Below are 27,600 nucleotides of genomic sequence, written 5' to 3'. Positions count from 1 at the left end.
ATCAAATTTGATACTCATTGCAGCCAACTAATTAATGATTCCTTTAAATGAATTCAAGTGATCTATCATCAGGGTTCTATCTTGGTATTTCAAAACCTTCATTTGTTTGATCAAATATAGCTTATTATTTTTAGTCTTTCGAGCATACAATTACTCAAACTTTTATATAAAGTGCGAGCATTTGTCTCTCCACAAATATGGTTCAACACATTATCATCCACATATTATCTAATGTACCCACATACTTTTTGATGAACAATGTTCCATTCATCATTGGTTTTATTAGTAGATTTATCGGTATTAAAAGCCGATAGATAATAATCTTTCACATAAAGAAGGTCCTCCATCTTTCTTTTCTAGACATGATAGATTGAACCATTCAAACTAACTATTCTACTCGTATTAATTTTCATTGTTCAGCCCAAATATGCAACTTAGCAAACAACCTTGCTCTGATACCACTTTGATGGGGAGGAGAATGGGGTAACCGAGAGATGTACCCGGTTAATAGAAATGCGGAACAAATTCTTTCCCTCTTTGGTGAACCTAGTAGGAAACAATCAAGTAGAGTTTGATGGAGAAATTTATTAAACACAAGGTGTGCAATAATCAAGCTCCCAAGTGTATAACTAAATGCATAAATCAGTGGGCAAATTTATCATAGACACAAACACACATCGGCACTATCAATTTAATGTGGAAAACCTCCCCAATGAGAGGAGTAAAAACCACGAGACCGTCCACTAAAATCTACTATCTCCAAATAATGGGAACACACAAGAGTCTTCTCTAACTGGAATTAGAGGCACACAATCATTCCAAACAGCAAGAACAACATACCCTTGGCATACATCATCAACAAGATGAAATCCCAAAAGAAATAAATAAGAGATTGAAGAGATCTCACCAAAACAGGGGTACCGAAAACGTTGCTGGAAAACTAAGTTAGGAACATCCAAACAACAATCACACAATACCAAATGAAGATCGGTGTGTTACAAAGCTGATATCAAAAAATCAGCTCAAATACCATGGATGACCATCCAATTGAGCTCTTGAAGTTGACTGCTGACAGCTATCTAACCCAGAATTTTTCTGCTTCTCTCCCTTTCTTCTTTTCTGAATCTTAGCCAAATAGCTGCTCTCTTTTTCTCTTTTGCTTTCACTTAAACAAAGTTAAATGAGTAAATTCTCATCAATACTTTTGTGACAAAAATTCTCTCATGGGCCTCAAACAAAGATGGACTTCACCTAAAGAAGGTGAGCATACTTAGGCCACCCTCCACAAGGAGGAAAACCCAACCCAACATAAATTCATCCAAAATTAACAATAAGAAATTCATCTTCCCACTTTCAATTTGCCAATCGAAACTATTGGCCACTTCCCCCACTTTGGTGCATGAAAGTTGGAAATTAATGATAAAAGATTAAAAGTTTGTTTTCCTGCTTGCCTTGATCTACTACTACCGTTGCCTTGAATCTATTAGGGGTGCAGCAAGAAAATCTTACCCAGTGTGGTCATAGATCACAAACACGCAATGGTATCATTGGGGAAGAGTGGTCGTAGATCTGCTCGACCGTTGCTTCTTTGGTCTAAGATTAGCTAGGGCGTGGTAGGACTTGCTTGTTCTGGTGCGTGCCTGATACAAATAGGGGCTCATCTCTTGCTTGGTTCTCGCTTGGTCCGACTGATAATTCACATATGACCCCGTGTTCGATAGCTCAATCGTAGTAATGTTAATTGTGGTTACATCCATAAGTAGCTTGATCCATCTGTTTTCCATTTCATATATGTCCCACTATCCGCATTCCACTCCTTCATTAATGTTGGGGCAACTCAGATGTGGATGAAATCATGAAGATAAATTTATATTCATTCCTTTAGGTGGAAAAGATTGATGGTGTGCTTCCAAAATGGCTCTCGACTAGGCTACATCAACTCTTTATCTCTCTCTCTCTCTCTCTCTCTCATTTATTAACACCAAATGAACTAATTAAGATTCATTCGAAACGATCCATTATTTCCAATTAGTTAATGGCCGATTAAGAACCAAGTAATCTATCCTACACCAAAACATGTACCAAAGATGGTTTAACCAGTCGTCATTTGGAATGTCAAACAAGCTATTAGCCTAAAAGGCATGAAATTAGATATAAAGCCATTGATTTATTAATTTTATTGGAACGCAGACATACATATTATCATAAGCATTACAAGCTATTACATGCATTCTCTCTAAGAATCATTGGAGCAGTCCTCCGGAAAGAAGGAGAGGGTATTTCCATGTAAATAATATAAGAATCCGAAATTCACATGTTGGTATGTTCCGATTAAACTGTGGCATATCTCATCCTTAATTTCAAATGAATTTTCAGGCCCAAGAACAAGATCAACATTTTTGAAATGGCATGTGATGCTTGTAAACTTCTTGATACAATTGATGATCCCTTTGTAGGATTTTCTTCACATTATAAGGCAATAAAGTGCAAGGATATCCTGAGCATTGTTTCAAGCCGTATCGGATTGGAATTGGTTGAGACTGATCTCCGATCTAGTATCGATTCGAATTATTTCAGGGGTAAAATAATAAAAAAAGAGCATTTTTTACAAAAATCAGAGATAAAATAGACTGATACCCACTGATCCGATCTAATCCTATCTGATCCAATCCAAATCAATATGAGGAGAGAACGATTCCCATACCGATATCGTCCCCTAAATCCTTGATCCTGGGTCTATTGCTGTCCACCAACTAATTAAAGGAGGATAGGAAAGACGTTGACCTGCAAATGCCTATTTCCAACAAATCCAAGTAGTAGGTACCTTCAAGGCTACGATAGGTCCTTGCAAATAAAATCGGGTGGTTTTTACCACTCGGCCTCATGGATTTATTTTCGTGTCTTCTCCAAACCCTAGATATGGCCCTTCACCTGCTGCTCCACCTTCTGTTAAATACTATGTGAGTCCATAATAAGGTTCCAAATGCCATCCTCCATTTTAGGATACACTGTAACATTTTCAAACTCCGCCCACACCTACCTGCACTCATGGCACGCTGTATGACCTCTCCGTAGCTACCAAAACACCTGTGGAACACATGTACATCACACTGCACTTCACTAATTTATCAAGCAAGTCACATGCCCAGGCCTGGGACTTTCTAATTTGAAACCCAATATATAGATGTGAGTCTTGGGCTTGTCTTTGCCCTTTATCAAGACCTTAATCTGAACCTGGACGATATTGAAATTCTTTTTATTTTTTGATGGGAAAAGAAAAACTTCATTGATCCGGATTTGATGACTGGATGATATTGAATTGCTTAAACCAAACCGATGAGTCTTGGGTTTTTTTTTTCTCCTCTCCCTCCTTTCTTGTTTTCTGTATTTGGTGTCTTCTAAGTCCCAGCTTGTTCTATGTTTTTTCTTCTTTTTTTAATACACATGAATTTTTAGCCAAAAAAAAAACTCAAACCATTAGGGTGGCTTGGTGAAATAGTTAATAGGGCTTGATCTGGTCCCTAAAATCATGTTCAAAATCAAAACCTCAGTCAATGACAATCAAAAGAAGCCCTAAGGCTGCTTAAAATTTCCTCAACTATTTTGATTTCTGAGCACAAATTGTTTCAGAAAAAGACAAATAATCTTATGCAGGGCCACCACAATTCTCTGGAGCAAAGAAGAGAGCTCCCAACTCCAAATCATAGGAGAACCTGTGTTGGGTTTGCTGATAAGCTCCAAGCATTGTAATGGCGTCTGATTTAAGTGCTACACAAACATAATTTTCCCCTACTACAAATACACCAGTGGGCTGCACAACAAGGTCAGCTCCTCTGAAATGGAATGTCATAGTTGGATACCTAAACCCAGGCGGGACCCTATGAAAACAAAGATCTAACTCGGGCAAACCACTTGGTCTACTTCCACTATCGTACGGTTGAATACCAAACTGTTCAAAGTATCGAATAAGAGCATTTCTTACAATGGCATAAGCATTAAGAACTAGTGAAGTCATTGGAGCTCCTGAATCTATGACGCAACCACCAAAGCGGAAAAATCCCCGTAGTCTAAGGCGAATTCCTGCAACGCTGATATCTTGCAATTCCAAGTAGTAGAGTGCTAGGTTAGATCCTTTCAACAATGGTGTAGACACAACTTGTGGTCCTACCATCCTTGCACCTTCTCCGATATATAACTGAGAACTGGTGTACTCAGAGGTAAATAAGCAATAAGAGAAGCGTCTTTTCAATACTTGTCTCCATATGGGAGGATAACCATTGCCTTCGGGCCCTAAGCCCAAAATCCCAACAATTTTATTCTGCTGTGGAAAGCGATAGTTGTGATTTTGCAAGGCACAAGACAAGAATAAATTTGTATGAGATTCCGTAACTCCAGACATATCAGAAGTGAAGGTTAAGGTCTCTCTTGCAATGGTTCCTCTCATTAAGGCCCCATCGTTACCAACGTAGCCTACTATGAATCCATAGGATGATCCATAGCAATCCTGTCTTAGAGTTGGACAGTCTTTGTGACCATAAGGAATGGACCTGTAACTTTGAGATCTTGAGAATGGGAAATTGGGTGTCTGTATAAGGGGAAAGCAAGGATTGCAACCTTCACACTGGACCCAAGTAATGTAACTTCTAGTGTCCATGATCAAGTAATAAGGAAGCCACTTTGGGCCAGGAATAGGTGGAAATGAACCGATACCCACCATGGCTACATAGTAGCCACTAGTTTTTTTCACTATTGCCCCTATGTCATCAACCTCACTACTACCATTCCAGTACTTTCCTTGACTCATTGTTGTGGTTGGGAATAGATGGTGCATACGAGCATCTGTGGCTTGAATAAGTAGATTAATCTTCTCCACATCTGTTACGTTCTTCCCTGGATAAAATGGTGAGTGGACAGAGAATGGATGAATGAGACTTAGAGTGATGGACTCAGGACCTTCATGGACAGCAGAATGCAATAGCAATGCACTTGAGAGGAGACAAATTATACATAACAAACTCTCCATTAAAGCTATTAGAGCTATAAAGATAACAAAGAATGGAATGTGAGCACCAAGGCCAGAGGACAAAGAGATTTACAATTGAAAATTATCCAAATATAGGACCAAATTAAATGTAGAACTGAAGGTTGTGATAAGAAACGGTTGGCACTTTTGTCTTATATTAATGAAAGAAAAATAGATGGAAAGGTTTTAATGTAAACGAAAAACCTGGCCAGTCCAACGAAGATTTATAACTTTGAGGTAACTGCATTAACATGTTAGAAAACAAAATCAATAGTTGGGGGAAATTTACTCTCACTTCCCTACACTAAACCTCTATTTACTAAAATTTTCCTACCTTTAATTTTTTTTTTTTTTTTGATACTCCCTTATATTTGAAATTTTACATCTTTTTCTCCCTTACATTTTTTAAATGACCAGATTACCCCTCTTTTCACCTGTTAACTGGTTCATCTCTCTTTCCCTCTCTTATAATTTTCTCTCTCCTTCTCCTCCTACTCCTCCTCCTCCTGCATACAAGGCAGAAGGGTACAAGGTCTTGGCACAAGTCTCCAGCCCTTAGTTTCTTTTCTCGGGTGGATTGTGGAACCTGCTATCCCGGCATACCCATCTGTATCTACTGGCTTCAAATCCCCTCAAATCTCACAGCTGCTAGCTTAGGCCTGAACTTCATAAGTGCACAACCTCCCTTTTTTTTTTTTGCTAGAAATCAAAATTGTATTAAAATGGGGAAGAGAAAAAATATATAAAGGTACATCAAGAGAAACCGAAGCTAAATAAAGGACCCCACCTTTGGCATTGCCATCAGCAAGGTCCTCCAAAGCTATCTGAAGAATCTAAATCTTGGTTTGGAGAAAGAATCCCATCTAATCTCATTAATATGAGTAGGAAATTCCTCCATGGTTTCAGATAATCCTGTTTTTGCAAGGTAATCTGCAATGGGATTGGCTTCCCTGAAGCAATGAGTAATCTTCCATGAAATAGAATTGAGGTAGTGCTGTAGAGAGAGCCACTCTTGCAGGGCAAACCAAGGGAGAGACTTGCCTTGAACAGCGGTGACTACTGCCATAGAGTCAGATTCAATCCACAAGTTTGTAATCCTTTGACCCATTGCATGGCGGATACCATGAAGAAAACTCATGAATTCTGCATAGTAGTTCGTATTGATGCCAAGGAAGTGCTTGAAGGAGAATATAACTTTCCCATTGGAGTCACGAATGACGCCCCCACCTCCTGCTCGACCAGGGTTCCCCATGGAACTACCATCAATGTTTATCTTTGACCAGGCGAGTGGAGGCTTGCACCAAATGACTTCAAGAATGGAGGGAGGGACGCCTAGAGCTGCATGTAACCCTAGCTTCCTGCAGCAAAGAAGATCAGCAGTAGACCGAATGACCCCTTTTAAGTCGAGATTAGACTCCTTAAGTGTTCTCAATATTTTCTTGAACAGCAGAGAGGCATCCCTACTTTTACCACCATGCCATCAATGATTCCTTTCTTACCAAATAGTGTTGGTCACTATAATCAAGCCAGCCACCCAAGGGTCCTTTACCGACAAAATTCTTTGCTTTCGTTTCCACCAGGAGATCAATTCAGCAATTGAGGATTGATCCTTCCAAATCAAACCAAAACAGCTCAAGAAATTTTCCCAGAGGATCTGAGATACACTGCAATTTAAGAAGAGATGGGGCAGAGTCTCAGAGTGGAAACCGCACATGATGCATTTGGAGGCTAAAGAGATGCCTTTTTTTCCTAATGATATCATCAGTAGGAAGCTTCCTGTGACACAGACGCCAGCCAAAGGTTGACTGACGAGGAGAGAGGCCTTTCATCCAGACCAGCTCATGCCAAGGAACCTTGGGATTTCGGTGGCGAATATCATTCCAAGCGGAGAAAGTACTAAATTGACCAGAGGTGGAGAGGGTCCAAACACATTTATCTTCTATGTTACCTCTAGGGATATTGATAGTTGAAGCAGCTATAAAAAAATCTTGAATAAGAGAAGATGAGACCGTGGGGAAGTTCCACTCATTATTTTCAATAAAGTCCGCAACTGTCATGGAGGAAGATGCAAACAAATCATCTCTCAAACCCGCTTTTTCTTGAAAAGATTCAGAGTCAACCCATCTGTCTTTCCAGCAGTTTATAGATAACCCATTACCTACCACCCATCGCTCCTTGCTAGAGACAAGAGACCACATTCTCCGAAGGCCTGGCCAAATCGTGGAAGATTTATATCCTTTCTTAAGCTCCCCATTTTTCCTCAAAAAGCGAGCATTAATAATATTGCTCAGGGTTGATGATGAGTGCCTTATATTCCATACCTGCTTACAGAGAAGAGCTTTGTTGACATCCCTTAGATGCCTAATTCCAAGCCCTCCTTCTTGTTTAGGTTTGCAGATTGAGTCCCAATTAACTGTAACTCCTTTGGCTGTTTCAGGATCGCCACTCCAAATGAAATTCCGCATCCATCTCTCCATGATGTTTAGTAAGGAGCTAGGCCACCAGTAAACAGAGAAATTGTGGGACAGCATACCAGAAATAACAGATCGAACTAGTTCCACCCTACCAGCCATGGAGAGGAGCTTTCCTTTCCAACCAGCCATCCTTCCTTTAATTTTATCCATCACCGGGAGGAGAGGTTCACAAGTGACCCTACCCTTGAAAATTTCCACTCCCAGATATTTTGTAAGGAACTTGCAGATGAAGATTCCAAGGGTATCAGAGATGAGTTGCTTCCTATCTAGAGAGATCTTCCCCAAAAAAAGCTTACTCTTGTTGTGGTTGATTTGTTGACCAGAAAACTGTTGATACTTTGTAAGGAAGTCATTAAAATGTCTGACATATCTGATGGAGCCATTTAAAAAGAAGAAAATATCGTCTGCAAAGAGGAGAAAACCAGGCATTTGGACACCACGAGGTCCTTTGATGGCTTGTAGTTTCTTGTCTTGAAGCATAAGGCGGATTCCCCTACACAGGACCTCCTCGGCAAGGATAAATAAAAGAGCGGAGATGGGGTCACCCTGACGCAGCCCTCGCTCAACACCAAAGAACCCAACCGGACCTCCATTGAGCAACACTGAAATTTTGGATGTACGAAGAATTTGATGCAACCAATCAATCCAAGTATCAGGGAAACCAAACTTTTTCAAGATCTGGAAAAGAAAGCTCCAAGATACAGTGTCAAAGGCTTTCTGGATATCTATTTTTATCCCCATACCTCCACCTCTTGTACAGTCAAACATGAGATTAGCTAACTCTGAAGCGAGGCTGATATTGGAGTGAATAACCTTGCCCTTCTGAAAGGCGCCTTGCTCTTCTGAGATGAGCTTAGGGAGGAGAGAAGAGAGCCTTGTGGCCATAACCTTGGACAAAATTTTACAGAAAAAATTTTGCATGCAAATCGGCCTAAACTTGTCCAGAGAAGTTGCACCTTCCATTTTCGGGATGAGGACCAAGAAGCTATTATTGATTCCTTTGGGAAGGGTTCCAGATCTGAAAAAACTCTTCACAGCACAGCAAACATCAAAACCAATCAGCTTCCAACAATGTCTGAAGAAAGCACCAGAGAAACCGTCTGGGCCTGGAGAACTATCAGGGTCCAGGTCCCATATTGCATTCTTGATTTCTTGATCATTTGGGATGGCTTCCAATCCTCTAACGTCAAGGTCATCAAGGATATGGGGAATGTAGTCCAATAGCGCTCCATGCTCAAGGGTGGGGCTGGCTTTATGGATAGTCTCATAGTACTCCACAACATGAACAGCCAAATCATCCATATTTGATGTAGTTGAACCATCAACCTTTTGAAGAGAGCGAATCGAGTTCTTCCCCCTTCTGATTTTCGCAGATAAATGGAAGAACCTAAAGTTTCGGTCTCCTTGAGAGAGCCATCTATTTCTAGCTCCTTGTTTTATGTTTTCGTTTAAGCACTTATGTGTAATTTTTTTTTTATTTATTGAATGCAAGCACTTTTTTTTTTTATTCAGTCTTTTATTTTATTTATGGTATTGAAGTTGAAATTTTCAATTTCTAGTTCTAGGCTTAGTTCTAGGTGACAAGAACAAGTTGTAAAGCATCTCTTTCAAGTTCAGTTTTTTTTCTTCATGATTTGTTTTCTCCAAGCCTAGTAATTTCAGATTTGATTTAGTTTAGATCTGGTTTTTAGGGTTGGTAGTATCTCAAATCAATCAAATTTTCAGTTCAAGGATTGAAGTTCAGGTAGGTAGGCTTCTTCATAAGTCATCTCATCCCCCCTCTCATTCCCTCTTCTTGCTACCCTTTCATTCTTAATTTAGGATTTAAATTTTAGTTTTTACTTTGATGCTTTCCCTTTCCCCCAAGGTCCTTGGCTAGATGCATGTATTGGCTTCACCCCTCTCTAATCATGGAGCCATCATTTTACTTTTGTTATTTATATTGCATCCCTTCCCATAAAGTTAAGTAGAGCAGCCCCTGTAAGAGTAACTCTCTGGTCAAGTAGGGTAGCTCATATTATTTATGGTGCATCCCTCGGGCTAAGTAGAGAAACCTACTTGTATGCCTCTCTCTGGCTTTATCCCCTTTATTTGCACATTTCTTTACTTTTCAGCACTTTTTATTTCAGCACTTTTATTTCAGTTATTTGATTTTTAATTGCATGGTTTGAGTATTTAAATTCCTAGATGACGAATGGTTAGTGTTAGATGTGAATGGTTAGGTCATTCAATTTTTGTTGCAATTTCAATTCCAATTTCCCTAGATGTGTTGGTTAGGACACTTTTAGATACATTTGTGTTAGGACGGTAGTTAGATGTGGATCACCATAATCAATCGTTACACTCTCGCATAACTAAAAGAAGCTAAAAATAAAGTAGTTGCTCTCCTTGTGTTTGACCCGTTAGCTACATTGATCTGTACGCTTGTGGTTACTTTTTTAAAATTCAAACATTTATTGTTGTGGTTCTACTCACTAAGTTTCTTCCCGGAAACTTACCCTCATAACTTGTAGATGACATTGGTTAGTATTATTATGGAGAGGATGTGAATATTGAACTTATTGTTGATCAGCAGGAGAACATTGCTTATGGATTTGAAGAAGACAATAATATTTACGATAATTTACAATGCCACCCCTGTAGAATGCCAGTATTATAGGAACACCCCCTCTCTTTCACCAAATTAGACTCAAACCCCCTACCGTCAGTCTCTGTTAAGCGATGCTATGAAATGACACTTTAACCCTTATGAGTAAAACACCATTTATCTCATTATCCCAAAAATACCCCTCTCTTCACTTGTATACAATTTCATTCCCTCCTCATCACTTTCTCTCCCTACCTGTGACTTGTGGTTCAGACGAGGCATACATCGCTAACCACTATAGGCTTCTAAGGGAACCCACCAAAAACTACTAAAAAATGAATTTGTTTAATCAAAGTAACGACATCACAACAAGCTGTAATGGCAGAAGAGAGAGTGATGTCGTCCAAGTCAAGACCCATATCATGCATTTCAGTAAACAGTTACAGGGCAGGTGAGGTCACTCCACAGTTGGCATAAACAGAGACGAAAGTGTAGTAAGAGACGACGTCAGGTTTGGGAATTTGATCAAACAACTGGTGGACAAGGTGAGTTTGTGACTTTTTGGCGTAAGCTGAGACTATGGCATTAAAAGAGAAGACATTTGGTTGAGGTGTCGAGGGGTTGAAGATCCTCGACATGAGGTGGTAGTCATAATGAAATTTCAATTCCATTTTATCTTATTTTGTGTGTGGCATTTCTGAGGAGTTTTTTTTTTTCGCTAAAGATTCAGAATTTCATTAAGGAGAAATGAAAAAGAAATACATCAACAACTCAAAATCTGAATTTTCCCCCACCTTCGGCATTCCCATCAGTAGGGAGAAAACACAGAAAAGAACTTAAAACCAAAATCTAAGCCTAGACTTGGCATCATGAGCTACCTAATCCCAAATGTGCTTAGGAAGATGAACATTTTTCTCAGATGATCCTGATTTTGCCGCACCTCAGGCCAAAAAATTAGCTATACTATTGGCCTCCCTAAATCAATGAGATATCTTCCAGTCAATGGAGGGAAAGCAAGGCTCCAGGGATATCCATTCTTGGGCGACAAACCATGGAATGGATCTAGGTTTGACTGCCACTACCACTGCTGTAGAGTCTGACTCAATCCAGAGAGATGTCGCTCTTAGATCTTTGGCCATTTGAATACCTACAATCAAACCTTGAAATTCTGCTACATTATTAGTTTGAACCCCAATAAATCTCTTGAAAGAGCCAATCACAACTCCAAGATCATTTAAAAAAACTCCACCTGCGTCGGCCCTACCAGAAAGAGGCTTACACCAGAAGATTTCCGAAGATTTCTGAGGAGTTGGTAAAGCATACAAAGATGAAGAAAGAGATGAGATGTGTTTCCAATTATAAGGTTATTGTCGTGAAAATATACGGCTTAATACCATACTGGTTGACGCCATTAAAACTAGAAAGAGAGAGTCAGCTTGTACAAAAAAAAAACAGAGAACACTTAAAATAGAGAACATAGTTTAGACAAAAAAAAAAAAACCCTAATTGATCAGCTTCTTGATTGGTGCCCTCACCCTCAATTCCAACCCCAATCCCAGAAAAAAAGAAAAGAAAAATCAGCTCTACTTTCAGTTGGTGGAAGAGCAGAGAATTCAGTTTCCAATGATCCTAGAATCGAGTTGGAGAACTGTATTAGACTCCTACATGAGAATCCCCGTCGCCAAGGTCTAAAATCGTTTGCACTTTTCAAGTCTAATGTTGATTCTGGATTCAATCCATCAGCTTTGTCCTGTAATTCCCTTATAGTTGCACTCGTGAGGTACAAGGAGTTAGTCTAACGTCGCCAGCAGAGACTATGGACTGTCCCAAACCAAAGTCGAGAGTTCATGTTTCTGTAAACACAAACCAAAGTGGGTTAGGGTTGTGGTGAAATCGATTTGGGGACTACAAGTAATGAGGGTAATTTCGATACTTCATTATTTTTAAGGGCAAAATGTATTTAGAAAAAAAAAGAACTGCTGATGTTAGCATTTTTGGTATATTGTAACAATGATTGACGGTAAGGGGTCTGAGTCTAATTTGGTGAAAGAGAGATGGTGTTCCTATAATACTAGCATTCTCCAGGGGGTGGCACTGTAAATTACCCTAATTTTTATTTTTAGATGATGTAGAATTTGAGTTAGACTTTGAAGACATAATTTAATTCAAAATTACTTAAAGTTTGAAAGTTGACAAAAATAGTTAAACTTTGAATTTTAATTTATATTAGTTTAGTTAACTCTTACTTGCACTTATGTTTGTGCGGATGCTACTTCGATTCATTATCTCTTAGAACTTACCAATCCTTTGGACAGTTGATGCCTAAAAACCCTAGGCCGGGTTTCAAGGCGTCACAAGAAAGGCTGGTTTGATTGGTTTGAAACATACTCTGATTTGATTTGTCTAACTTTGGTTCCATAGCAACAGGGCAAGGAAGGATCACAACCTTCACTTTGTCGCCTTATTGTTGTGGTTGGCAATAGTTGTTGCATATAGGCTTCTATGGCATAAATAAGTAGATTAATCTTTTCCACATATGTTATGTTCTTCCTTGGAAATAATGGTGAATGGACAGAGAATGGGTGAATGACGCTGAGAGTGATTGACTTCGAACCTTCATGAACAACAACAAAGGCCATGAACATCAGGGCAGGGTCATGGGCTCTTATAAAAAATATATGGGTATTATTAGAGTATTTGAAGCGGAGGTGGAGGGTCTGATGGAGGGGTTGCTACGAGCAAAGGCCATGAACATCACTTGTTTATGGGTGGAGTCAGACTCTAGCTCGGTTGTGCTAGCAATTCAGCAAAGGAAAATTCCATGGTATGCTCTCCAACGATGGATGTATCTTAAGCCGTTCCTTGACAGTATCAGCTGGAAGATATCTTATAATTTCAGGGAAGGGAACTCTATAGCTGATTACTTGGCCAGAGATGCGGCGAAGACAGGGATTTCGGGTGATAATGTGGTCCTTCCCTCCCATATTCTTGATCTCTTGCAAAGGGATTCAGATGGGAGGCGTCATTTTTGGTCTAATTAGTGCTTCTTTATCCTCCTGCTGATGGCCATGCCGAAGGTGGGAGGGTAGAGTTAGCTAGGCTCTTTTGTTTGAATCTGTTTTATTGTATGGCTTTTATTTTCCTTTCTCTGATCTTTTAATGAAATAATCTTTTAGCAAAAAAGAAAAACAACAAAATGTAGTAGCAAAGCATTTGAAAAGAGATAGATTAGAGATAACAAAGTCTCCATGAAAGCCATTTAAGCTATAAAGCTAACATAGAATGGAATGTGAACACCAAGGCCAGAGGACATGAGATTTATAATTGGGCATTATCCAAATATAGAACCAAATTAAATGTAGAACTAAAGGATGCGATAAGAAAAGCTGGCCTTTTGTCTTATGTTAATGAAGGGGAAATAAATAGAAAGGTTTTAATGTGAATGAAAAACCCAGCCGATTTGAGGATGATTTATAATATGAAGGTAACTACCATAACTCTTCAGATAAGAAATGAATAGTTGGAAATTAAAATCTCTCTCTCTCTCTCTCTCTGTGATCCGGCTCCTCTCCTGAGCGCCCATCGCCCAGGTCTTGGCCATAGCTACCTGGGCCAATGCCACGTTTCCAGGCGATTATCCAACGGTTCTTGACACCTCACTTTTCGTGTCTCTGTCAATGTCTTGCTTGCCGTGCCTCTTTTCAAAGTGTTGGATCTTTGCCTGGACACATGGCGCTTGCCCAGGTAGCTAAGGGCTGACCTAGGCGATGGGTGCTCATGTGAAGTCGAATCTCTCTCTCTCTCTCTCTCACACACACACACATATAAAATAGGCCATTAGCCCAAAACATGGACATACATATTAGTATAAGTATGTAAAACATGGACATACGTATTAGCATAAGTATGAAAAACATGGACATATGTATTAGCCTGAATGGAATGAAATTAGATATGAAGCCATTGATTTTATTGGAACATCATACATATTATCATAAGCATTACAAGCTATTACTTGCATTCTCTCTAATTAGAATCCTTAGAGCAGTCCTCCGGAGAAAAGGAGAGGGTTCTTCCATGTAAATCATATAAGAATCGGAAATTCGCTTGTTGGTATGCTCCGATCAGAATCTCTTGTAATTCATTAATAGGTGCTATTGCTAAGCAAAAGTAGTCATCCTTAATCAGAAATGAATTTTCAGGCCAAAGAACAAGATCAGCATTTCTAAAATGGAATGTGATGCTCGGAAAATTGTTGAAACCATTAGTCCGATCAAAACATAGATCCATAAGATCCCTTGGTGGGATTCTCTTCACATTATAAGGCTGCAAGTAATGTAACAGATAAGATTTCATACTTGCAAAAGGCCCTGGGGGAAATAAAGTGTAGGGACTTCCTGAGTCTATTAGTGTCTGCCAAAGAGTTAGAGGAGGATTGGAAATACGTTGATCTGCAATGCTGAGAGCCAAGAAGTCCAAGTAGTAAAGACCTGCAGCAGGTCCTGTCAAAATTGGGGTAGTTTTTACCACTCGGCCTTCTGGATATATTTTTGCGTCTTCCCCAAATCATAGATATGTATTAATCCCTTGATTACCATACATTGGCTGCAAGCAATATGAGAATCGATGCTGGAAGCGATCGCCCAACTGCGAAATGAAGGATTGAGGTGTAGACCCTATACCCATTATACCAGCTATCTCATTATTTGGCATAAATTGAGTATCAAAGTTAACATTGCTCAAGCCACAACCAAAGACTATGTCATTGATAGAAGTTGTGCCCCCAGCGTCATTGAATGTAAATTTTTCACTTGCAATGACTCCCTCTGTTTAAGGGACCCTGAGCATTCGCATACCGTATTCTGTATGAGCATAAACTTGTATCTTCCCAGCATTGACCGGGTGTACATAGGGGGTTGAGAGGCTCAATATCACATCGAAGAGGATGATAAGTAGTTGATCTGGAATACCCAAATAGTGGGGATCTTTGACGGAAGCAACTTTTGCAACCTTCACATTGTAACCACAACCAATCACTCCCAGTATCTAATATGAGATAATAGTTTTGATATTGGCCATCAATTGTACCGATGCCAACTATCACTATAAAGTCGAAACCATGGTAATCAACAGGAATACTTATCTCGTCGGGACGAGTACCTCTAGCTATTTGGATCATCCGACGAGCATGGGCTATAGTGCGATTAACATACCTAGAAGTTCTCTCTTCGCTTGAAAGCTTACCTGGATAGAGAGGTGACTCCACTGAATCTCGGTGGATGAGCTTGAGACTGAGGCTTCCAGATTGTGCCAAAGTAAACTGTAGTAGTAACACAATTGAGAGAAGTCTCAGAAAGAACATGCACATTGTCCTTCCCATTAGGGCACTTTCTGGTGCGGAAGAATGGACTGGTAGATGGTTAACAATGAGTGAAATCTATACCAAGGACAGAGAACAAAGAGATTTATAATTGAAAATTATCCAAATATAGGACCCTATTAAATGTAGAACAAAGGATGTGATAAGAAATGGCTGGCACCTTTATCTTATATTAATGAAGGAAAAATAGATGGAAAGGCTTTAATGTAAATGAAAAACCCGACAGTCCAACGAAGATTTATAACTTTGAGGTAACTGCATTAACTTGTCGGAAAACAAAATGAATAGTTGGAGGGAAATTTACTCTCTCTCCTCTACACTTAACCTTTATATACTAAAATTTCCTTACCTTTATTTTTTTTATACTCCTTTATATTTGAAATTTTACATACTTTTCTCCCGTAGTCTTTTTAAATGACCAGATTACCCCTCTTTTCACCTGTTAACCGGTTCATCTCTCTTTCCCTCTCATAATTTTCACTCTCCTTCTCCTCCTCCTCCTCCTCCTCCTCGTGCAAACAAGGTAGAAGGGTACAAGGTCTTGGTACAAGTCTCCAGCCCTTAGTTTCTTTTATCGGGTGGATTGTGGAACCTGCTATCCCGGCATACCCATCTGTATCTACCGGCTTGAAATCCCCTCAAATCTCACAGTGGCTAGCTTAGGCCTGAACTTCATACATGCACAACCTCCCATTGGTGATGGTGGAAGTCTTGACGGTATAGAGACTGATTACCAGTAAAGGCAATGGTGACAAAGATATCAGCCTTTCAACCCCTCCCTAATGGTTTCTCTCTTCTCTCTACCCTCCACCTCATCAGAAAATCGTCCAAAAAGATCACCTTGGGCTTTCTCTCTTCTCTCCCCTATTTTCTTTCATTTTTCTCTTTATTCTCCTATTTTCCACCTCATCACTTTGGATCTATAAAAATCTCACCTACCAATTGAGATTCCACCCAATTAGGAAACCCAAAATCGTTGGACCTTCTCCTCTCTCCCCTATAAAAGAAAATTGTGTAAGAAGGAGGAGAGTGCACCTTTCTTCTCTAGTTTTTCTCTTTTTCTCTAGGTTTTTTCTCCTCTAGTTCTAATTCTCTAGTTCTTTGTTTTAGGTTTTGGTTTAAGCACTTATGTAATGTTTTTTTATTTAATGAATGCGAGCACTTTTGTTTTTGATTCAGTCTTTTATTTTATATTTTATGGTATTGAAGTTGTAATTTTCAATTTCTAGTTCTAGGCTTAGTTCTAGGTGACAAGAACAAGCTGTGGAGTATCTCTTTTAAGTTCAGTTTTTTTTCTTCATGATTTGTTTTCTCCAGGGCTAGTAATTTCAGATTTGATTTAGTTCAGATTTGGTTTTTAGGGCTAGTAGTATTTCAAATCAATCAAGTTTTCAGCTCAAGGATTGAAGTTCAGGTAGGTAGGCTTCTTCATAAGTCATCTCATCCCCCCTCTCATTCCCTTTTCTTGCTACCCATTCATTCTTAATTTAGGATTTAAATTTCAGTTGTTATTTTGATGCTTTCCCTTCCCCCCAAGGTCCTTAGCTAGATGCATATGTTGGCTTCGCCTCTCTCTAGTCATGGAGCCATCCTTTTACTTTCGTTATTTATATTGCATCCCTTCCCCTAAAGCTAAGTAGAGCAGCCCTTGTAAGAGTAACTCTCTGGTCAAGTAGGGAAGCTCATATTATTTATGGTGCATTCCTCGGGCTAAGTAGAGAAACCTACTTGTGTGCCTCTCTTTGACTTTGTCCCCTTTATTTGTATTTTTCTTTACTATTCAGTATTTTTTTATTTCAGCACTTTTACTTTCAGTTATTTGGTTTTTAATTGCATGGTTTGAGTCTTTAAATTCCTAGATGACGAATGGTTAGGGTTAGATGTGAATGGTTAGGTCGTTTAGTTTTTGTTGCAATTTAAATTCCAATTTCCCTAGATGTGTTGGTTAGAATGCTTTTAGGTACATTTGTGTTAGGATGACAATTAGAAGTGGATCACCATAATCAATCATTACACTTTCGCATTACTAAAAGAAGCTAAAAATAAAGTAGTTGCTCTTCTTATGTTCGACCCTTTAGCTCCACTAATCCGTACGCTTGCAGTTACTCTTTTAAAATTCAAACATTTATTATTGTGGTTCTCCTCACTAAGTTTCTTCCTGGAAACTTACCCTCATAACTTGTAGATGACATTGGTGAGGATTATTATGGAGAGGATGTAAATATTGAACCTATTGTTGATCAACAGGAGAATATTGCTTATGGATTTAAAGAAGACAATAATTTTTACGATAATTTACAATGCCACCCCTATAGAATGCTAGTATTATAGGATCACCCCCTCTCTTTCACCAAATTAGACTCAGACCCCTATCGTCAGCCTCTATTAAGTGTTGCTATGAAATGTTGCTTTTGCCCTTATATGTAAAACACCCTTATCTCATTATCCCAAAAATGCCCCTCTCACAACAAGCTGTAATGGCAGAAGAGAGAGTGATGTCGTCCAAGTCAAGAACCATATCACGCATTTCAGTAAACAATTACAGTGCAGGTGAGGTCTCTCCACAATTGGCATAAGTAGAGACGAAAGTGTTGTAAGAGACGAGTTCAGGTTCGGGAATTTGATCGAACAAGTGGTGGACGAGGTGGGTTTCTGACTCTTTGGCATAAGTTGAGACTATGGCATTGAAAGAGAAGGCATTTGGTTGAGGTGTCAAGGTGTTGAAAATCCTTGGTACGAGGTGGTACTGATAATGAAATTTTAATTCCATTTTATCTTATTTTGTGTGTGGCATTTCTGAGGAGGTATTTTTTTTCGCTAAAGATTAGGAATTTCATTAAGGAGAAATGAAAAAGAAATACATCAACAACTCAAAATCTGAATTTTTCCCCCACCTTCGGCATTTCCATCAGCCGGGAGAAAATGCAGAAAAGAACTTAAAACCAAAATCTAGGCCTAGACTCGGCATCATGAGCTACCTCATCCCAAATATGCTTAGGTCGATGAACATTTTTCTCAGATGATCCTGATTTTTTCGCACCTCAAGCCAAAAAATCAGCTATACTATTGGCCTCCCTAAATCAATGAGATATCTTCCAGTCAATGGAAGGCGAGTAAGGCTCCAGGGAGATCCATTCTTGGGCAAAAAACCATGGAATGGATCAAGCTTGGACTGCCACTACCACTACGCAGAGTATGATTCAATCCAGAAAGATGTCACTCTCAGATCTTTGGCCATTTGAATACCTGCCATCAAACCTTGAAATTCCACTACATTATTAGTTTGAACCCAAGAAATCTCTTGAAAGAGCCAATCACAACTCCAAGATCATTTTGAAAAACTCCACCTGCGTCAACCTTACCAGGGTTCCCCATGGAGCTACCATCCACATTTAATTTTTCCCAACTAGAAAGAGGCTTACACTAGAAGATTTCCAAATATTTCTGAGGAGTTGCTAAAGCATACAAAGATGAAGAAAGAGATGAGATGTGTTTCCATTTATAAGGTCATTGTCGTGAAAATGTACGGCTTAATACCATACGGGTTGATGCCGTTAAAACGAGAAAGAGAGAGTCAACTTGTACAAAAAAAACAAATACACAGAGAAGGAGATAAAGAGAGAGAACACTTAAAACAGAGAACATAGATCAAGAAAAAAAAACCCTATTTGATCAGCTTCTTGATTGGTGCCCTCACCCTCAATTCCAACCCCAATCCCAGAAAAAAAAAAAATCAGCTCTACTTTCTGCAGGTGGAAGAACAGAGAATTCAGTTTCCAATGGTCCTAGAATTGAGCTGGAGAACTATATTAGACTCCTACATAAGAATCCCCATCGCCAAGGTCTAGAATCGTTTGCACTTTTCAAGTCTAACGTTGATTCTGGATTCAATCCATCAGCTTTGTTCTGTAATTCCCTTATAGATGCACTCGTGAGGTACAAGGAGTTTGTCTAGCGTCGCCGGCAGAGACTATGGACTGTCCCAAACCAAAGTCGAGAGTTTATGTTCCTGCAAACACAAACCAAAGTGGGTTAGGGTTGGGGTGAAATCGATTTGGGGACTACAAGTAATGAGGTTAATTTTGATACTTCATTATTTTTATGGGCAAAATGTATTTGAAAAAAAAAAAGAACTGCTGATGTTAGCATTTTTGGTATATTGTAACAGTGATTGATGGTAGAGAGTCTGAGTCTAATTTGGTGAAAAAGAAAGGGTATTCCTAAAACACTAGCATTCTCCAGGGGTGGCGCTGTAAATTACCCTAATTTTTATTTTTGGATGATGTAGAATTTGAGTTAGACTTTGAAGACGTAATTTAATTCAATATTACTTTAAGTTTGAAAGTTGACATAAATAGTTAAACTTTGAATTTTAATTTATATTAGTTAAGTTAACTCTTACTTGCGGATGCTACTTCGATTCATTATCTCTTCGAACTTACAGATCCTTTGGACCGTTGATGCCTAAAAACCGTAGGCCAGGTTTCAGGACGTCACAAGAAAGGCTGGTTTGATTGGTTTGAAACACACTTTGGTTTGATTTGTCTAACTTTGGTTCCATAGCAACAGGGCAAAAAAGGATCACAACCTTCACTTTGTCGCCTTATTGTTGTGGTTTGCAATAGTTGTTGCATATAGGCTTCTATGCCAGGAATAAGTAGATTAATCTTTTCCACATATGTTATGTTCTTCCTTGGGTATAATGGTGAATGGACAGAGAATGGGTGAATCAGGCTTAGAGTGATTGGCGCAGAACCTTCATGAACAACAACAAAATGTAGTAGCAAAGCATTTGAAAAGAGATAGATTAGAGAAAACAAAGTCTCCATGAAAGCCATTTAAGCTATAAAGCTAACAAAGAATGGAATGTGAACACCAAGGCTAGAGGACATGAGATTTATAATTGAGAATTATCCAAATATAGAACAAAATTAAATGTAGAACTGAAGGATGCAATAAGAAAAGCTGGCCTTTTGTCTTATGTTAATGAAGGGAAAATAAATGGAATGGTTTTAATGTGAATGAAAAACCCAGCCGATCTGAGGATGATTTATAATATAAAGGTAACTGCCATAACTCTTCAGATAAGAAATGAATAGTTGGACATACGTATTAGCCCAAACGGAATGAAATTAGATATAAAGCCATTGATTTTATTGGAACATCATACATATTATTATAAGCATTACAAGCTCTTACATGCATTCTCTCTAATTAGAATCCTTAGAGCAGTCCTCCGGAGAAAAGGAGAGGGTTTTTCCATGTAAATCAAATAAGAACCGGAAATTCGCTTGTTGGTATGCTCCGAACAGAATCTGTTGTAATCCATTAATAGGTGCTATTGCTAAGCAAAAGTAATCATCCTCAATCAGAAATGAATTTTCAGGCCAAAGAACAAGATCAGCATTTCTGAAATGGAATGTGATGCTCGGAAAATTGTTGAACCCATTAGTCCGATCAAAACATAGATCCATAAGATCCCTTGGTGGGATTATCTTCACATTATAAGGTTGCAAGTAACGTAACAGATAAGATTTCACACTTGCGAAAGGGCCTGGGGGAAATAAAGTGTAGGGACTTCCTGAGTCTATTACTGTCGGCCAAAGAGTTAGAGGAGGATCGGAAACACGTTGATCTGCAATGCTGAGAGCCAAGAAGTCCAAGTAGTAAAGACCTACAGCACGTCCTGTCAAAATGGGGGTAGTTTTAACTACTCGGCCGTGTGGATATATTTTTGCGTCTTCTCCGAATCGTAGATATGTATTAATCCCTTGATCACCATACATTGGCTGCAAGCAATATGAGAATCGATGCTGGAAGCGATCGCCCAACTGCGAAATGATGGATTGAGGTCTAGACCCTATACCCATTATACCAGCTATCTCATTATTTGGCATAAATTGAGTATCAAAGTTAACATTGTTCAAGCCACAGCCAAAGACTATGTCATTGATAGAAGCTGTGCCCCCAGCATCATTGAATGTAAATTTTTCACTTGCAATGACTCCCTCTGTTACGGGACCCTGAGCATTCGCATACTGTACTCTGTATGAGCATAAACTTGTATCTTCCCAGCATTGACCGGGTGTACATAGGGGGTTGGGAGGCTCAATATCACATCGAAGAGGATGATAAGTAGTTGATCTAGAACACCCAAATAGTGGAGATCTTTGACGGAAACAACTTTTGCATCCTTCACATTGTAACCACAAAAAATTGCTCCCAGTATCGAATATAAGATAATAGTTTTGATATTGGCCATCAATTGTACCGATACCGACTATAACTATAAATTCGAAACCATGGAAATCAACAGGAATACTTATCTCGTCGGGACTACTACCTCCAGCTATTTGGATCATCCGACTGGCATGGGCTATAGTTCGATTAACATACCTAGAAGTTCTCTCTTCGCTTGAAAGCTTACCTGGATAGAGAGGTGACTCCACTGAATCTCGGTGGATGAGCTTGAGACTGAAGCTACCAGATTGTGCCAAAGTAAACTGTAGTAGTAATGCAATTGAGAGAAGTCTCAAAAAGAACATGCACATTGTCCTTCCCATTAGGGCACTCTTTGGTAGGAAGAATGGACTGGTAGATGGTTAACAATGAGTGAAATCTATACCAAGGCCAGAGAACAAAGAGAATTATAATTGAAAATTATCCCAATATAGGACCATATTAAATGTAGAATTAAAAGATTTGATAAGAAACGGTTGGCACCTTTATCTTTTATTAATGAAGGAAAAATAGATGGAAAGGTTTTAATGTAAAGAAAAACCCGGCCAGTCCAACGAAGATTTATAACTTTGAGGTAACTGCATTAACTTTTTAGAAAACAAAATGAATAGTTGGAGGGAAATTTACTCACTCCCCTACACTTAACCTCTATTTACTAAAATTTCCCTACCTTAATTTATTTTTTCTTTGATACTCCCTTATATTTGAACTTTTACATCTTTTTTCCCTTACTCTTTTTAAATGACTAGATTACCCCTCTTTTCACCCATTAACCAGTTCATCTCTCTTTCCCTCTCTTATTCCTCCTCCTCCTCCTCGTGCATACAAGGCAGAAGGGTACAAGGTCTTGGCACAAGTCTCCAGCCATTAATTTCTTTTCTTGGGTGGATTGTGGAACCCACTATTCTGGCATACCCATCTGTATCTACTGACTACAAATCCCCTCAAATCTCACAGCCGCTAGCTTAGGCCTAAACTTCATACGTGCATAACTTCCCGTTGGTGATGGTGGAAGTCTCGACGGTATAGAGATTGGTTCCCGGTAAAGGCAATGGTGACAAAGATGTCAGCCTTTCATCCCCTTCCTGATGGTTTCTCGCTTCTCTCTACCCTCCACCTCATCACAAAATCATCCTAAAAGATCACCTTGGGTGTTCTCTCTTCTCTCTCCTATTTTCTCTCATTTTTCTCTTTATTCTCCTATTTTCCACCTCATCACTTTGGATCTAAAAAAATCTCACCTACCAATTGAGATTCCACCCAATTAGGAAACCCAAAATCGTTGGATCTTTTCCCCTCTCCCCTGTAAAAGAAAATTATGTAAGAGGGAGGAGGATGCACCTTTCTACTCTAGTTTTTCTCTTTTTCTCTAGGTTTTTTCTCCTCTAGTTCTAATTCTATAGTTCTTTGTTTTAGGTTTTGGTTTAAGCACTGATGTAATGTTTTTTTTTTTATTTAATGAATACAAGCACTTTTGTTTTTGATTTAGTCTTTTATTTTATTGTTTACGGTATTGAAGTTATAATTTTCAATTTCTAGTTCAAGGCTTAGTTCTAGGTGACAAGAACAAGTTGTGGAGCATCTCTTTCAAGTTCAGTTTTTTTTCTTCATGATTTGTTTTCTCCAGTGCTAGTAATTTCACATTTGATTTAGTTCAAATCTGGTTTTCAGGGTTAGCAGTATCTCCAATCAATAAAGTTTTCAGTTCAAGGATTGAAGTTCAAGTAGGTAGGCTTCTTCATAAGTCATCTCATCCCCTCTCTCATTCCCTCTTCTTGCTACCCTTTCATTCTTAATTTAAGATTTAAATTTCTGTTTTTACTTTGATGCTTTCCCTTTCCCCCAAGGTCCTTGGCTAGATGCATGTGTTGGCTTTGCCCCTCTCTAGTCATGGAGCCATCCTTTTACTTTTGTTATTTATATTGCATCCCTTCCCCTAAGGCTAAGTAGAGCAGCCCTTGTAAGAGTAACTCTCTGGTTAAGTAAGAAAGCTCATATTATTTATGGTGCATCCCTCGGGCTAGATAGAGAAACCTACTTGTGTGCCTCTCTCTGGCTTTGTCCCCTTTATTTGCATTTTTCTTTACTTTTCAGCATTTTTATTTCAACACTTTTACTTTCAGTCATTTGGTTTTTAATTGCATGGTTTGAGTATATGGTTTGAGTATTTAAATTCCTATATGACGAATGGTTAGGTTGTTCAATTTTTGTTGCAATTTCAATTCCAATTTCCCTAGATGTGTTGGTTAGGACGTTTTTAGATGCATTTGTTTTAGGACGGCAGTTAGAAGTGGATCACCACAATCAATCATTACACTTTCGCATTACTAAAAGAAGCAAAAAATAAAGTAGTTGCTCTCCTTGTGTTCGACATGTTAGCTACACTGATCCGTACGCTTGCGGTTACTTTTTTAAGATTAAAAAATTTATTGTTGTGGTTCTACTCACTATGTTTCTTCTCGAAAACTTACCCTCATAACTTGTAGATGACATTGGTGAGGATTATTATGGAGAGGACGTGGATATTGAACCTATTGTTGATTAGCAGGAGAACATTACTTATGGATTTCAAGAAGACAATAATTTTTATTGTAATTTACAATGCCACCCCTGTAGAATGCTAGCATTATAGGAACACCCCCCCTCTTTCACCAAATTAGACTTAGACCCCCTACCGTCAGTCTCTGTTAAGTGATGCTACGAAATGACACTTTAACCCTTATGAGTAAAACACCATTATCTCATTATCCCAAAAATACCCTCTCTTCACTTGTATATCATTTCATTCCCTCTTTATCACTTTCTCTCCCTACTTGTGACTTGTGATTCAGACGAGGCGTACATTGCTAACCACTACAGTCTTCTAAGGGAACCCACCAAAAACTACTAAAGAATGAATTTGTTTAATCAAAGTAACGTCATCACAACAAGCTGTAATGGCAGAAGAGAGAGTGAAGTCGTCCAAGTCAAGACCCATATCACGCATTTCAGTATACAACTATAGTGCAGGTGAGGTCTCTCCACAGTTGACGTAAGCGGAGATGAAAGTGTTGTAAGAGATGAGGTCAGGTTTGGGAATTTGATCGAACGACTGGCAGACGAGGTGGGTTTGTGACTCTTTGGCGTAAGCTGAGACTATGGCATTAAAAGAGAAGACATTTGGTTGAGTTGTCGAGGTATTGAAGATCCTCGGCATGAGGTGGTAGTGATAATGAAATTTCAATTCCATTTTATCTTATTTTGTGTGTGGGATTTCCTAGACTTGTCATCATGAGATACCTCATCTCAAATGTGCTTAGGAAAATGAACAGTTTTCTCAGATGATCTTGATTTTGCCGCACCTCGAGCCAAAAAATCATCTATACTGTTGCCCTCCCTAAAACAATGTGATATCTTCCAGTCAATGGAGAGAAAGTAAGGCTCCAGGGAGATCCATTCTTGGGCGACAAATCACGGAATGGATCTAGCTTGGACTGCCACCATCACTGTCGCAGAGTCTGGTTCAATCCAGAGAGATGTCGCTCTCAGATCTTTGGCCATTTGAATATCTACCAACAAACCTTGAAATTCTGCTACATAATTAGTTTGAACCCCAAGAAATCTCTTGGAAGAGCCAATCACAACTCCAAGATCATTTCGAAAAACTCCACCTGCGCCAACCCTACTAGGGTTGCCTATGGAGCTACCATCCACATTTAATTTTGCCCAACTAGAAAGAGTCTTACACCGGAAGATTTCCAAAGATTTATGAGGGGTTGGTAAAGCATATAAAGATGAAGAAAGAGATGAGATGTGTTTCCATTTATAAGGTCATTGTCGTGAAAATGTACGGCTTGATACTATACAGGTTGATGCCGTTAAAACGAGAAAGAGAGAGTCGGCTTGTACAGAAAAACAAATGCACAGAGAAGGAGATAAAGAGAGAGAACACTTGGAACAAAGAACATAGATCAGAGAAAAAAAAAAAAACCTAATTGATCAGCTTCTTGATTGGTGACCTCACCCTCAATTCCAACCCCAATCCCAGAAAAAAAGAATCAGCTCTACTTTCAGCGAGTGGAAGAATAGAGAATTAAGGGCCCGTTTGATAACGCTTCTGCTGTTTCTGTTTCAAGAAACGACAAAAACATAAATTTCTGTTTCTGGGAATAGAAACAAAATTTTGGGTGTTTGATAAACTTTGTTTCTTGAAACTCTTATTAGCGGCCATACGAGTCTCTATGCATGTGGTTAAACCCAGGTTTCTGGTTCAACACCGACATTCAAAACAAACACTAGAGTTCGATTGTTATCACGGGTGAAGGAAATGGATTCATTCAATACGAGGATATCGGCAGTGATGAGAACAGAGTTGTTATTGAAAAGAAACCAGCTTTGGGATCAAGAATTGTGGAAGAGGTTTACCAACAAACCTCAAAACTATATGAAACCCTAGATTACCCAAAGTTTTAACACTTACCAAGGCTCACGGTTCCTAGGAAAAAGAGAGACAACGAGCATGCGAGAGAGAGAGAAGAATGGGACAGAGCAAACGAGAGAGACAGAGAGAGAGAGCATACCTGCAGGTTCGAGCAGCAACAAGGACGATGGTTGTCTGCTTCCTGTAGCTTGAGACAATGGAGTCGCTAGTCATGACTTTCAACTGAGGCCCGACAATTTGGATTCTGGATGAAAGAGATGAAGGGCCTCCAGGCAGATCGAGATTCAGAATTAGGTTACGATTTACCGGAGAAGTGGAGAACTAGGGCAGAATTTGGAGTTGATTCCTCATTGATTGGGGCCTTGCAGCGGAGTGCCGCCGACAGATTGAGATCCAGAGTTCGATTACAATTTACGAATGTAAGAGGTAGGACCTGAGGAGTGGAAGACGCGGCGACGAACCTGGCCGCCCCCTTCGCGGGACCCAGAGGTTTCTTCTACAGTCGATATCGATAGACAAGCCGTTTTCTCTGATGCCGTCGATGATGATGTTGTCGTCGGAACCGCTAGCGTAGGGGTGTCAATCGGTCGGTCCGGCAGTCCGGCTCGGTTTCGATCCTGGTTGAGTCGGTTTCGGTGTGGGAAAGTTGAAACCGAAACCGAACCAATAAGGAAATTCTGGTTTCGGTGCGGTTTGGTTTCGGTTTGTCTTCGGTTTCTTAAATCGATTTGTAACCGGGTTGGTTTTGGTTTTTGGTCCAATTTGGATTCGACTTTCCATACAAATGTTTACAAAACTATGCAAATTTTGATTTTTTTAATGTATTTTGGAGTGTTTCGATTTCTTACCGGTTTGGTTTCGGTCTGGGTTTTGAGCCGATTTCGGTTTGGTTTCGGGTTCATCCGGTTTTCGGTGCGGTTCGGTTTGGTTTTGGGGTTGCAATACTCCAAACCGAACCGACCCAATAAGGCTTCGGTTCGGTTCGGTCCGTGTTGTTATCTGTTCGGTCCGATCCGATCGGTTTTACCGGTTCGGTTTAAGAATTGACACCCCTACGCCAGCGGTTGCTGTGGTGGGTCGGAAAACACTGTAGTGGACGACGATGAAGCTGCTTCGGATTGGCTAGACTTCATCAGAGACGAAAGAATACAGATATGCAATTAAGGAGTCCAGTATATTCGTCTTCAATATCGATTTTTTGTGCCCCATTTTTGTTTCGAGAAACGAGCGAAACAAGTAAAACTTGTTTCGTCATTCATGTTTCTTGAAGCATAAATTGTTATAAATTTCAATTTATGTTTCAAGAAACAAGTGGAACAGAACACTTTTACCAAACGGTATTTATGCCGTTTCTTTGTTTCTGAGAACAAGAAAACACAGAAACATGTTTCTGGTTACGTTATGAAACAGGCCATAAGTTCATCTTCATATTAACATATAATATAAACACATAATTATGAAACAAAATTATAAATA

The 27,600-nt window shown here is 39.3% G+C and overlaps 3 protein-coding genes across 3 annotated transcripts in view; 1 reads left to right on the top strand and 2 right to left on the bottom strand.

Annotated features, from left to right (window-relative positions):
• Positions 1-14,110: 14,110 nt before the first annotated feature.
• Positions 14,111-15,452, bottom strand: LOC122060781. Its single transcript, XM_042623882.1, has 4 exons — positions 15,189-15,452; positions 14,941-15,094; positions 14,680-14,760; positions 14,111-14,586 (listed from the first exon to the last, which is right to left on the bottom strand). The coding sequence occupies exons 1-4, from the start codon at positions 15,450-15,452 to the stop codon at positions 14,111-14,113; spliced, it is 975 nt and encodes a 324-aa protein (XP_042479816.1).
• A 5,222-nt stretch (positions 15,453-20,674) lies between these two features.
• Positions 20,675-22,015, bottom strand: LOC122060780 (aspartic proteinase CDR1-like). Its single transcript, XM_042623881.1, has one exon. The coding sequence runs from the start codon at positions 22,013-22,015 to the stop codon at positions 20,675-20,677; it is 1,341 nt and encodes a 446-aa protein (XP_042479815.1).
• A 4,366-nt stretch (positions 22,016-26,381) lies between these two features.
• Positions 26,382-27,600, top strand: part of LOC122060779 (beta-hexosaminidase 2-like) — a 4,538-nt gene continuing 3,319 nt past the window's right edge. The window contains exon 1 of the mRNA XM_042623880.1: positions 26,382-26,543. Within this exon, the coding sequence (XP_042479814.1) occupies positions 26,382-26,543 (162 nt within the window). The remainder of the gene's footprint in view (positions 26,544-27,600) is intronic.

This window comes from Macadamia integrifolia, chromosome 14 (assembly GCF_013358625.1).
Source record: "Macadamia integrifolia cultivar HAES 741 chromosome 14, SCU_Mint_v3, whole genome shotgun sequence".
Lineage (NCBI taxonomy): Eukaryota > Viridiplantae > Streptophyta > Magnoliopsida > Proteales > Proteaceae > Macadamia > Macadamia integrifolia.
Note: the sequence above shows the minus strand (reverse complement) of the source record. Positions and strands in the feature narration are given on the sequence as shown.